At 39.1% G+C, this 13,997-nt stretch overlaps 1 protein-coding gene across 1 annotated transcript in view; it reads right to left on the reverse strand.

The window, feature by feature from the left end:
* Window positions 1-13,997, reverse strand: part of C8H9orf84 (chromosome 8 C9orf84 homolog) — an 85,334-nt gene that overhangs the window by 32,490 nt on the left and 38,847 nt on the right. The window contains exons 14-16 of the mRNA XM_018052786.1: window positions 13,680-13,784; window positions 8,441-8,619; window positions 4,091-4,163 (exon numbers count right to left, since the gene is read on the reverse strand). Coding sequence (XP_017908275.1) covers window positions 4,091-4,163; window positions 8,441-8,619; window positions 13,680-13,784 — 357 coding nt within the window. The remainder of the gene's footprint in view (window positions 1-4,090; window positions 4,164-8,440; window positions 8,620-13,679; window positions 13,785-13,997) is intronic.

Here is a 13,997-nt window from a genome sequence, read left to right on the forward strand (position 1 = left end):
AGTTGCTCAGTCATGTCTGAATCTTTGTGACCCCATGAATCACAGCACGCCAGGCCTCCCTGTCCATCACCAACTCCCGGAGTTCACTCAGACTCACGTCCATCGAGTCAATGATGCCATCCAGCCATCTCATCCTGTCATCCCCTTCTCCTCCTGCCCCCAATCCCTCCCAGCATCAGAGTCTTTTCCAATGAGTCAACTCTTCGCATGAGGTGGCAAAAGTACTGGAGTTTCAGAGTAGTAATGATATAATCCCAAATGTCAAAAGAAATAGAATTGTTCAGCCTGAAGCATAGAGGTGATATATATACATTTTTAATAATTTGTCAATACATTTTAAGTGACATCAAAGGAAAAGATGCCCCATTAAGTAGGTTTAAAGCTTCTTTTCTGTGGGGCAGGAATATTTCCTCAGTTCTTCACCAAAATATTCCTCTAGTTATTGAAATGCTTTTGTTTTAATAATGCTAACATTGGTCAGCACTTCCCTGAATTTAAAAAATGTTTCTGGATTTCCCTGGTAATCCAGTGGTTAAGAATCCACCTTCCACTGTTGCGGAACTAAGGTGCCACATGCTGTGGGTCACCTAAGCCTGCATGCCTCAACTACTGAACCCATGCTCTGCAACTGAAACCTGATGCAGCTATAAATAAATAAATAAATAAATAAATAAAAATTTTAAAGTTTCCAGTTACCCTGATTGTCCACAAAACTGTGGTGACTTCAGCTCCACAATGGTTAAGTATTGCTCTAACACATCACTTCATGGCAAATAGATGGAGAAACAGTGGAAACAGTGGCTGACTTTATTTGGGGGGACTCCAAAATCACTGCAGATGGTGACTGCAGCCATGAAATTAAAAGACGCTTACTCCTTGGAAGGAAAGTTATGACGAACCTAGACAGCATATGAAAAAGCAGAGATATTACTTTGCCAACAAAGGTCCGTCTAGTCAAGGATATGGTTTTTCCAGTAGTCGTGTATGGATGTGAGAGTTGGACTGTGCAGAAAGCTGAGTGCCGAAGAATTGATGCTTTTGAACTGTGGTGTTGGAGAAGACTCTTGAGAGTCCCTTGGACTGCAAGGAGATCCAACCAGTCCATCCTAAAGGAAATCAGTCCTGAGTGTTCATTTGAAGGACTGATATTGAAGCTGAAATTCCAACTTTGGCCACCTGATGTGAAGAACTGACTCACTGGAAAAGACCCTGATGTTGGGAGGGATTGGGGGCAGGAGGAGAAGGGGACGACAGAGGATGAGATGGTTGGATGGCATCACCGACACAATGGGCATGAGTTTGAGTAAACTCTGGGAGTTGGTGATGGACAGGGAGGCTTGGCATGCTGCAGTCCGTGGGGTCACAAGAGTCAGACACGACTGAGCCACTGAACTGAACTGAACACTTTGGTACTAGAAAGGATCTTGTGAATTTGGTAAATATGAACTCATTTTCCCACTATTGGAAAACTGAGTGAAACAATATGATCCGAGCATGAAAATTTGCATTCTTGCACATGATAACATCACCCCAAAATGGCACCATATAAGGCTCTCCTTAAAAGAACCTTCCATCCTCACATCACTATAATTTAACAGTTTAGTAACTACTCTGAGAAGCAGATATTAGTCGCAATATTTGCATGTATTTCAGTTAAATCTTTTCCACTAGTCTTAGTCTAAATAGGGCATGTGGGGAGGTATTCATTAGCTCATTCACTTTTTCAAAAAAATCTTTATGTAGTGCCTTCCATGTTCCAGGCATTTTTGTGGGTGCTGGAAATACAATGCACGACATGGTCATTATCCTTAGTAGCTGAAATTGTAGTGAGGAAAACCAACAAGAGCATCAGTTATTACAGACCAGGATGGTAAGAAGTGCCTTAGAAGGATGCACATATTACCCTAAAAATAGAGAGGGAACATATTCAAATTAAGGTTTCCTAACCAAATGTTTTAATTCATTTTTAAAGGATATGTAGGAGTTAGCTTCCTGAAGAAGAGAGAAGAGTATTAATGATACCAGAAACAGGAGGTGTGAAGGCATGGAGATCAGAAACAGCATGATAACTAGCTTGGTAGGAGTAGAGCAAAGAAATATTTTAGAAGATGGTACAAGATGCAGTTTATAGAGGTAAGAGAATAAATCAAGGGTGACACAGTTTGAGGGTGGTATTTTATTTTTAAGACTGGAAAACTTAAAGATTAAGAGAGTTATTAAAGAAGAAGGCTGGCTGGGAAATAATCAATGGAACAAAATGTTCCAGACTCCTGGAAGTGATGGGATCCACAACACAAGTGAAAGATTGGGTTTTTAAGGGTGGAGAGTCACCTCCTCTATCGAGAAAGGAGGAAAGATAAAAGAATAGGAGAAATGAATGTAAGTTTGTAGATGATGGGGAAGATGAACTGAGGAGGATTATTACTCAAATAAAGGTCATTAGAAGGCGTAATTCCCTTCTCAAAATGAGGGGATGAGTGGCATGGTAGGGGTGTATGGTATAGCCATTAGTATGGTAGGTATGGAAGCTAAGAACATATACAAAGATCACTGAAAAGTATTAAAGGTCCATATAAGTTCAGGGAGCCTGATTTTGTAGTGGTACCAATCTATTCGATTTTCTCCAATAATGCACAACATCTTGGGTGTAGGGATAGAGAGATGAAATCTTGATTGATTCAGAGCTGAAGTTTAAATGGAAGGTACAATAGAAGGACAAGACTGCTTAAATTGATGACCATCACCAAATATGGAAGAAGAAAGAAATGAAAAAAGGAGTTGAAAGTTTATAATCTTTAGAATGCTGAAGATCATGAAAGAGCCCGAGGTAGCTATAGACAGAGAGTTTCAAGTTAAGAGGCAGGATAGTTCTGCATTATCAAAAGGTTGATAGCAAAGCCAAGGTATGAATATATTTGTTATGAAGACCAATGAAACTATAAGGTCAGGGTGTTGAATGAATCATTCACATTAAAGACATCTAGTTCAATGGCAGGACCAGGCAGGAATAAAGAGAGTACCATGAGCCAGGTGCAAAACTGTTCATGGATGACTGTGGGGTAATAGAGAATGATATGGCAATATGGCATAGCCTCAAAGGATGGAGGAATAAAGTTTTGGAAAGGATAATGGAAAGCACAAAATGGCCTTCTCATTCTTATATACATACAGAGAGAAAGTTATCAGCTTCTATATGAAAGGCATACAGGGGAAGCATTATCATCTAGGGAAAGTTGAGTTTCCCTTAAAACAAGGAGGTGAAGAAGGAGGAGAGTTTATGTTTTAGCAATGAGTTCCACAGCACAAGATGGAAAGGGCTGACAGAAGGGGCAGTAGTAGTTGGTATGGAAGAGTTGAAAAATGACCCTGGAACAAGAGAGACTTAGGTTCAAATCCTGATTCCCTCACTTAGCTTGTGATTTTGGCATGATACATCAACTATAAAATTCATACTTTAAAATATATAGTTTGGTGGGATCTAATCAGTGGTTAAATCAATGTGGACTGTAAGTCTGAAATGTAAATATACTATAGTGTACTTATGTATATATTCTCATGATGATTATTATTACCTGTTGATACCTTTTATTGTTAAAATTACTAATAATACAGACTATTTACAAACCTATGAGTAGGCTTCATTAACTCAGCTTTTACAAATGAAGAAACTAAAATTCATAAAGTATGGATTTTATAGTATGTTACTCAGCACCTGTCTAGTAAACAGGAGATCCTGGGTTCGTATCCCAGCGGTGCCTGGAATAGTTGACTATAGTATGTGGGCTTCCCTGGTGGCTCAGAGGTTAAAGCATCTGCCTGCAATGTGGGACACCTAGGTTTGATCGCTGGGTCGGGAAGATCCCCTGGAGAAGGAAATGGCAACCCACTCCAGTATTCTTGCCTGGAGAATCCCATGAACGGAGGAGCCTGGTGGGCTGCAGTCCACGGGGTCGCAAAGAGTCGGACACGACTGAGCGGCTTCACTTCACTTTACTTCACTCATATCTTAATTAAAAACTTGGCTAGATCAATACATTTTTATGTGTTCAAGCATTTGTCATTAAATTAAGCAAAATTTAAAAACCCCTACCTTCTATTTTGTTAAGGATTTTAATGAGTAAATGTTTTTCTCCATCTGAATCCATTCTTATTATAATCAGCACCTGATCAAAAATAAAAATTTCATATATATCTGAATGATTATGCTTTGTAATATTCTTTTGCTACAGTGACAAAAATAGCAAGCAACTGGTTACATGAAACTAATGACAATAAGTTGGCAAAGTAAATATTTGCATTGTAAAAGATAGCAGTGCTTAAACACAAAGGAATACACTCTGGTAAGATCAAATGGATGTGAGAGTTGGACTATAAAGAAAGCTGAGCGACGAAGAATTGACGCTTTTGAACTGTGGTGTTGAAGAAGACTCTTGAGAGTCCCTTGGACGACAAGGAGATCCAACCAGTCCATCCTAAAGGAAATGAGTCCTGAATATTCATTGCAAGGACTGATGCTGAAGCTGAAACTCCAATACTTTGGCCACCTGATGGGAAGAGCTGATTCACTGGAAAAGACCCTGATGCTGGGAAAGTTTGAAGGTGGAAAGAGAAGGGAATGACAGAGGATGAGATGGTTGGATGGCATCACCGACTCAATGGACATGAGTTTGAGTAAACTCTAAGAGTTGGTGATGGACAGGGAGGCCTGGTGTGCTGCAGTCCATGGGGTCGCAAAGAGTCGGACACGACTGAGCAACTGAACTAAAGATAAAATGTCAATGAGGAAAACATTTAGGGGCAGGGCATTCTTAGCATTCTTCAAGAATTCTAATATAGATGACTATATAAGTAGCCTCTGCCCATATTGTAAGTGTTAAATTTAACCCAGACGGGTTTGAATTGCTCTTGTTTTTAAGTCCATCCAGCCACCTTGTGTCTTTAGACTGGTGAACTCACTCCATTTACACGTAGGGTGATTACTGATACATGGGGACTTAGTACTGCCATTCTATCTTTTGTTTTCTGATTGTTTTATGTTTCCATTGCTTCTTCATGTTTCATTTTGGCTTGATGGTTTTCTATAATGTTTTTCTCAGGTTCCTCTTTTTTATGTTTTGTGTCTCCATTCTAGATTTATGCTTGGTGGTTACCATGATGACATATGTCATAGGTAAAATAGTACTTTTTCTGCTGATAGCATCTTATCTTCATTTGCCTATATGGATTCTGTTCTTATTCCCCTTTTATGTTTTTGGTTTCTCAAATTCATTCCTTTTTATATTCTGTTTGTTACCAAATTGAAGTAGCTATTGTTTTTTTCTGATATTTCCCCTTTTAACCATTGTTATATAAACTGTTTAAAAACCTATTCTGATATAGAGTTGAATTTTCTAATTGTTTGTCTATTTATCACCTTACCCAAAGTTTTGTGTACTTCTGCCTTTTTGTTTCTGATAGAAGAGGTCCTTTCAATATTTCTTGTAAGGCAGGCCTAGTGTTGATGAAATCCCTCAGCTTTTGTTTGTATGGGAAAGCCCTTATTTCTCCTTTATACCTGAATGATAAATTTATTGGATAAAGTATTCTTGGAGGCCAGTTTTTATCTTTCAGTATTTTGAGGCTGTTATTCTACTCCTTCCTGGTCTGTGGAGTTTCTGCTAAGAAATCTGCTGACAGCTAATGGGGATTCCTCTGTGGGTTGCCATTCTTTTCTCACTGCTGCATTTAACATTCCTTTTCATTGACTTTTGACAGTATCTTGGAGAAGATCTTTTTGCATTGAGGTAATTAGGTATTCTCTTAGCTTCATGGACTTGTATACCCAGTTCCTTTCCCAAGTTTGGGAAGTCCTCAGCTGTTATTTTTTTAAATAAACACTCTGCTACCTTCTGTATTTCTTCTTCTTCTCAGATAATTTTTTTTTTTAATACTCAGCTGCATGAGTTGTTTATATATTTTGGAGATTAATCCCTTGTTGGTCACTTCATTTGCAAATATTTTCTCCCAATCTGTGGGTTTTCTTTTTATTTATAGTTTCCTTAGGTGTGTAAAAGCATCTAGGTTTAATTAGATCCCATTTATTTTTGTTTTTATTTTCATCACTCTAGGAGGTGGATCAGAAAAGATCTTGCTGTGATTTATGTCAGAATGTTCTGCCTATGTTTTCCTCTAAGATTTTTATAGTTTCCAGCCTTACGTTTAGGTGTTTAATCCATTTTGGGTTTATTTTTGTATATGGTGTTCAGTTCAGTTCAGTTCAGTTCAGTCGCTCAGTCGTGTCTGACTTTTTGTGACCCCATGGACTGCAGCACGCCAGGCTTCCCTGTACATCACCAACTCCCAGAGCTTACTCAAACTCATGTCCATTGAGTTGGCGATACAATCCAACCATCTTATTCTCTATACAGTGTTAGGAGTGTTCAAATTTCATTCTTTCACATGTAGCTGTCCAGTTTTTCTAGCGCCACTTATTGAAGAGGCTGTCATTTCTCCAGAAGTCTTTCTCTTATTTTCCAGCAGGTGGCACTACAGCACAAGTTTTTTGGTTTCCCTTACCCTGCACTGCCTCTGGTTGTGGTTGAGTATTGGCACCGGTTACCCTGGTGTTGGAGAAGACTCTTGAGAGCCCCTTGGACTGCAAAGAGATCTAATCAGTCCATCCTAAAGAAAATCAGTCCCGAATATTTATTGGAAGGACTGATACTGAAGCTGAAACTCCAGTACTTTGGCCACCTGGTGCGAAGAACTGATTCATTTGAAAAGACCCTGATGCTGGGAAAGATTGAAGGCAGAAGGAAAGGGGGATGACAGAGGATGAGATGGTTGAATGGCATCATCGACTTGATGGACATGAGCTTGAGTAAGCTCCGGGAGTTGGTGACAGACAGGGAGGCTTGGCGTGCTGCAGGCCACGGGGTCGCAGAGTCGGACACGACTGAGCGACTGAACTGAACTGACCCTGCCATGTCTATGTCAGCGCTGTCACCCAGTGCATTTGTTATCACTGCTTGTGCCTCGAGGGTTGTTGATGCCTTGCTGTTTCCAGTGTTACTGCTTTCGTTGCCTGTGGTACTAGGATGGTGGTCTCATCTGGTATCCCCTGAGTCACACGCTCTGCCACTGCAGGAGGAGGAAGACCAGGAGGAGGAACCGGGGTCATGTGCGCCTCTGCCTTGTCCAATATTCGCAGGTTTCTGGGCTCAGCCACTGCAGGTGGAGGATGGGGCGTCAAGAGTTGTGGGTGGCTCTGCAGCTAGCTGGAGGGACAGGGCCACGGGCCTCATTGCCCCTGCTGCCCGGTTAGCTGAGGCTGTGGGTGCCACCACAAGTGGAGGCTGGAGTCAGGTGCGGTGCCTCCCTTGCTGCTGCTGGCTTCTCGGGGCCTGTGGGCTTGGCTGCCGTGGTTCAGGGACCACAGCTGCAGGCACTGCCTATGCTGGTCCTCCAGTTCTACCCCTTCCATGTGCTCCATTGCACCCACCTTAGATGTGCAGATGTGTGGAACTCTTTAGTGTCCTGGTGTGTTGGGCAGAGGCCCAGTTGGTGAATTGTGGATGTTTTCCTGGTTGTAGATGGAAGGGGAGAGACAAAGAGAGCATCTTGTCCTGCCATGATACTATCACTCCCAATTTTAAATTTCTTGCTGTTGTTCAGTGGCTAAGTCATGTCCGACTCTTTGTGACCTCATGGCTGCCGCACTCCCAGCTTCCCTGTCCTTCACTATCTCCCAGTTTGCACAAATTCATGTCCACTGAGTTGGTTATGCTATCTAATAACCATAGGTTTGGGGATATAGAGATACAGTAGGGACATACAGGAAAATGAAGGAAAAGGCCAAATTTGTTTCCAGAGTTAGTGTAAAGTTTTTTTTTAATATTTATTTTTTAATTGAAGGATAATTGCTTTACAGAATTTTGGTGTTTTCTGTCAAATATCAACAAGAATCAGCCATAGGTAGATGTTTTACTGCTGGAAAAGATTTTTAAAGGTATTTTCTTAGTCTTTGTCCAATGCTTGAGGCAGAGTGGGCAAAAATTTCCAATATAATCCAAGAAGTAAACAAAGTGCTTTGAAAAAGAATTATGGAAGATTATGGCTCAATATCTAAAAATTAATTATCAGAGGTCTGTGGTTAGGTATATGTTCATGAACTTACAAGCAGAAAACAAAATTTTTGAGATTTGAAGGACTAATCAATCCATAGAAAGCTATGTATAATAAAAAGCAAAGTATTTTAAAATTCAAGACATATGAATAATGACACAAATGATCCTTTTTCTGGGTTTGATTCTGTCTGATGAACTTTTATGGAGAAAACTGTCAAGGGACCAAATTGTATATACTATATTATTTCATAATTTCAAATTAAATGCAAAAATTCATCTTACATACAATTCTTATATGAGCTGATTGTTGTAATCTGCTTTATTTCAATACTTACCTTGATTTGCTGTTCACTTTGCATCCAATTTAGTATCTGACATTGCAATTCTCTTATCTTATAGTTGATTTCAGGCTTTTTCCCCCTTATAAACTGTACTATCTCCAGTTGTCGCCAAATGTCATACAAACAGGAACCAAAAACACTTGTGTAGATATCTTTTGCATTTGACAAATATCCTGTTAAAAACAAAAGTAGGGAAAAAAGCAAGTCTTTTTGTTCTTTTAGAAACTCCATGGTAAAAATCTAAAAGGGAAATAAGGGTCATAGCAGAGACAGTTAAATTTTCCTTTACTGGGCTTCCCTGGGGGCTTGGATGGTAAAGAATCTGAACGCAATGCAGGAGACCCAGGTTCAATCTCTGGGTCGGAATGATCCTCTTAAAATTAAGCAAAGCTGAGAAACATATACCAAATGTCTATTTTTAAGCTACATGATACCAATATCACTGGATAGACTCTACAGATTCCTTGAATATTCCCCATCCTTTTCTGCTTTCTAACTTATTAAATGCTACTGCCTTCTTCTTAAACCCTAGAATCTACACTTACTTGCCAAGAAATCCTGTGGTAAAATATTTCACTGAGATTTTCTTGGTATGGCATCGATACAGCTTTTGCACTTGATTTCTGGTTATTTGTGTATATGGCTTAACAACCTCATTAGTCTATAAACTCTCATAATCCATATTTATATATGATAATTAATTTATGTAGCTGCTAGAACAGCAGTGCCTAAATTCAAACTCTCTAAAGGCAACTGTAAACACAGAATCTTGAGACTTATCCTTAAAAGTTCATATTCAAGAAATCTAGATTGAGTCCCAGGGGTTCCTATGTCTATAGACTTCTCCTAGCGATTCTGCTGCACAATGAATTTTGTGAATTACTGGAGTAGAGACCTGACAGTAACTTATGTAGATCAGCTATTCAGTGAATATTTGGGCAATAAATACAATAATAAATAAAAAGTACACTGCTCATGTTCTCATTTTTATATTGTGTACATATTAATTCTAATTTTATATTAATACAGCTAGAATAATGGGCAATTTAGAGGTTGACTTATGTTCTTTCTGCTTCCTAATCTCAAAGCTTCCCACTGATTCTCTGTACTGCTAGTAGATGTAACCGAAAGAAAAACTGAGTCCATTTGTTTCCCTGTTCCAGTGGTTCCCTATCATTTACAGAATAGTGACTGAAGTCTTTTTTGTAGCTGAAAAGGCTTTTCATGATTTAGCTCTTTCCTATTTCTAGTGGCTGAGCTCTCAAGGCTTTCCACCTTGTACTCTTCAGTTTAGCCACATGGAACCGTTTGTCACACACTCACTGAATCATTTTTCTGGGCTCTTAATTCTGCCAACAATACCTTTTCATACTTTATTTACTTGACAAACTCTTACTCATTTAAAGAAAATGTTCCCCTTGAAAGCATAACAGTCACCACCATCCTTTATGCTGTTACTATGTATCTCTATTACAGTACCCATTACACAATACCAAATTTATTTCTGGGTTGAAGCCCAGAAGTGAAACTTTAAACCTTTAACCTTCAAACTCATTACCTTGCTAGCTTGGGAGAGACACACAAACTGGAAGTTGAGGGAAAATACAGAATCTGGGTCCAGGAAAGGCAGCCAGACCATATGGACCTTTCTTCTGCTGCCACTATTCACAGAAGAAAGGAGGTCAACCTAACTTGCTCTTTAATTTTGAGAGGTTTAGAAGAGTGAGAAAGCCTTCCACTAAAAATACCAAAGGCAGCAAGGTTATTCATCATGGCTTGGTAGCTGGGGTTTAAGAAGTTACATTTTTCCAACAAAGATTTTGCTTTTATGAGTATTCCTCAAGGTAGCCAAATAGTAATGCCAAAGTTTGATTTAGTAAATGCATTTCTTTGAGTAACAAAAAAAATTCAAGAGTATATAGCTCTCAACGGTCTCATATAATCTTAGGGCAAAATGTAGAGTACTGAAAGGTGAATATACTTTAATCAACGCTCTATAAATATCATTTCTCTAATTCAAGATTTTGCTAAGTATTGAGCAGGTTCCAAAATCACTGCAGATGGTGATTGCAGCCATGAAATTAAAAGACGCTTACTCCTTGGAAGGAACGTTATGACGAACTTAGAAAACATGTTAAAAAGTAGAGACATTACTTTGTCAACAAAGGTCCGTCTAGTCAAGGCTGTGGTTTTTCCAGTAGTCATGTATGGATGTGAGAGTTGGACCATAAGGAAAGCTGAGCACTGAAGAATTGATGCTTTTGAACTGTGGCGTTGGAGAAGACTCTTGAGAGTCCCTTGGACTGCAAGGAGATCCAACCAGTCCATTCTAAAGGAGATCAGTCCTGGGTGTTCATTGGAAGTACTGATGTTGAAGCTGAAAGTCCAATACTTTGGCCACCTGATGCGAAGAGCTGACTCATTTGAAAAGACCCTGATGCTGGGAAAGATTGACGGCAGGAAGAGAAGGGGATGACAGAGGATGAGACGGTTGGATGGCATCACCGACTCAATGGATATGGGTTCGGGTAAACTCTGGGAGTTGGTGATGGACAGGGAGGCCTGGCATGCTGCAGTTCATGGAGTCGCAGAGTCGGACACGACTGAGTGACTGAACTGAACTGAGCAGGAGTGAGTCACAACTGTACTCTCCCTGTGTGCTTGTGTGCTAAGTCGCTTCAGTTGTGTCTGACTCTTTGCTACCCTATGGACTGTAGCCCACCAGGCTCCTTTGTCCATGGGGATTCTCCAAGCAAGATTACTGGAATGGGTTGCCATGCCTTTCTCTGTATTCTCCCTGGGAGCCCAGATATTCTAGATTCTGATATTCTGTCTTACTATTTCACTTTAATAGTTAGCCTAGTTGTTGGTAGGACTGACAATCTTTTATGGAAGCTGAAAAGTATAATGAAGACAGGAGACTAAACAGAAGGGCATGTGACACTATACCATTATATTAGTTTCAGGTCCTGTAAGCTAGGGCTATCGTTGTCTGATAATAGAGACAAGACAACTTGACCCAGCATCAACATTCAAATGCTTTATCTGGAGAAGAAAGAGAGAGTGTCATGTTGGGCTTTCTAAAGGTTATTGTTGTTCAGTCACTAAGTTACATCTGACTTTGCAACTCCAAGGACTGCAGTGTGCCAGGCTCCTCTGTCCTCCACTATCTTCCAAAGTTTGCTCAAATTCATGTCCATCCTCTCCCTTCTCCTCCTGCCCTCAATCTTTCCCAGCATTAGGGTCTTTTCTAATGAGTCAGCTCTTTGCATCAGTTGGCTAAAGTAATGGAGCTTCAGCTTCAGTACCAGTCCTTCCAACGAACATTTGAGGTTGATTTTCTTTAGGAGTGACTGGTTTGATCTCCTTGCAGTCCAAGAACTCTTAAGAGTCTTCTCCAGCTCCTCAATTCAAAAACATCGATTCTTCAGCACTCAGCCTTCTTTATGGACCAACTCTCACATCCATACATGACTACTGGAAAAACCATAGCTTTGACTATGCAGACTTTTGTTGGCAAAGTGATGTCTCTGTTTTTCAATATGCTGTCTAGGTTTGTCATAGCTTTCTTTCCAAGGAGCAAGCACTTTTTAATTTCATGGCTGCAGTCACCATGTGCAGTGATTTTGGAACCCAAGAAAGTAAAATCTGTCACTGCTGTCCACTTTTTCCCCTTTTATTTCCTATGAAGTGATGGGACCAGTTGTCATGGTCTTAGTTTTTTAATGTTGAATTTCAAGCCAGCTTTTTCAATCTCCTCTTTTACCCTCATTAAGAGGTTCTTTAGTTCCTGCTCACTTTTTGCCATTAGAATGGTATCATCTGCATATCTGAGGTTGTGGATATTTCTCCCAGCAATCTTGACTCCAGCTTGTGATTCATCCAGCCTAGCAATATGCATGATGTACTCTGCATAAAAGTTAAATAATCAGGGTGACAATACACAGCCTTGTCGTACTCTTTTCCCAGTTTTGAACCAGTCAGTTGTTCCATATAAGGCTCTGTCTTTTTTAAAATTAATTAATTTTAATTGGACACTAATTACATTACAATATTGTAGTGTTTCTTCTATACACTGACATGAATCAGCCATGGGTGTACATGTGTTCCCCATCCTGAACCCCTCTTCCACCTCTCTCCCCATCCCATCCCTCAGGGTCATCCCAGTGCACCAGCCCTGAGCACCCTGTTTCTTGACTCGTATACAGGTTTCTCAGGAGACAAGTAAGATGGTTTGGTACTCTCATGTCTTTAAGAATTTTCCACAGTTTGTTGTACTAATATAGTATTTGGCCAAGTATTATAACTCCCAGTATTGTAGAGGGAGTACAATTATAACTTGCTGCTGCCCAATACTTAACAAAACCTTTGTTTAGAGAATACTATTTGGCTGGGTCATATATAAGAAAAAATGTTTGGGTTACAGATCAGAGAAAAATTATTTCCACGTTATATATAATGGTTTTTTGGGGGAGTACAGAGGGCCATACTGCAGGGCATGTGATTGTGGGATTCTAGCTCCCCCATCCAGGTGTTGAACCTGTGCCTCCTTGCAGCTGAAGCAGAGTCTCAACCATTGGACCACCAATGGATTCTAGAAACTGAAGTTATAAAACATAATCCAATGAATACATCCTTACTAAACAAGTCCAAACAGCTTGCAGTAAGGGGTCTAGAGAGCAGTAATGTAGTTAGATAGATACTTTAAGGATTTTAACAGTTTAGAAAAAATTTCCAAAATCTTTAAAATTTTCAATACATTCAAAATAGGTTGATTTTTAATACTGAAGTAATTCATATCCTAATTTACATGCACAAGTGAAAATAACTGCAAAAGATCTTAGTATTAATAATTTAGCTATATTTCATCTAGCAAAGATTCAAAGTCACAAACATTCAATGAAGACCTAAAATGGATATGGCAAAGTATCATCTTACATTAAAAAGCAAGGGTATGATAATAATTACATAATCAAATCTATTAAAAGTCTATAATTCAGGCCTAGAATAGAGAATCCTAAACCTATTTTTCTAGGTGATGGTAGTTGTTATAAGAAAATTTCTTTTAAAGAACATGAAGAGAATTAAATATATAATCCATTATATTTTGTCAAGATGTATATAATGTTTAATGCAGAATAAAGAAGCTACATAATTTCTTACAAGCATCTTTTTCAGAAAAGTAAACATTTTAACAAGAAGAAAAGAGGAAATAAAAAATTTTGACACCAACCCAATGCTGTGTCCAAGTTACAGGTTAAAAGGACATCTCTAATTGTTACCAAAAGGTGTAAGAGAGCAGCATACTTGAATGTCATTTCTCTTTTATCATTTATACCTAAGTAAGCAAAAACATATTCAAAAACAGGATATACATTAGAATTCTAGGCTATATATCAGAATGCTTAAAAATAATAAATGCTATTTATTATTGTGTGCTTATTAGGTACCAAGCTGTATGTAATCTGTTTATTTCATTGAACTTATAACAATAACCCTATTAGACAAGTTCATCATGATTTCCATTTTATGGATGAGAAAACAGTCTTAA

This window comes from Capra hircus, chromosome 8, assembly GCF_001704415.2.
Source record: "Capra hircus breed San Clemente chromosome 8, ASM170441v1, whole genome shotgun sequence".
NCBI classification, from domain to species: Eukaryota; Metazoa; Chordata; class Mammalia; order Artiodactyla; family Bovidae; genus Capra; species Capra hircus.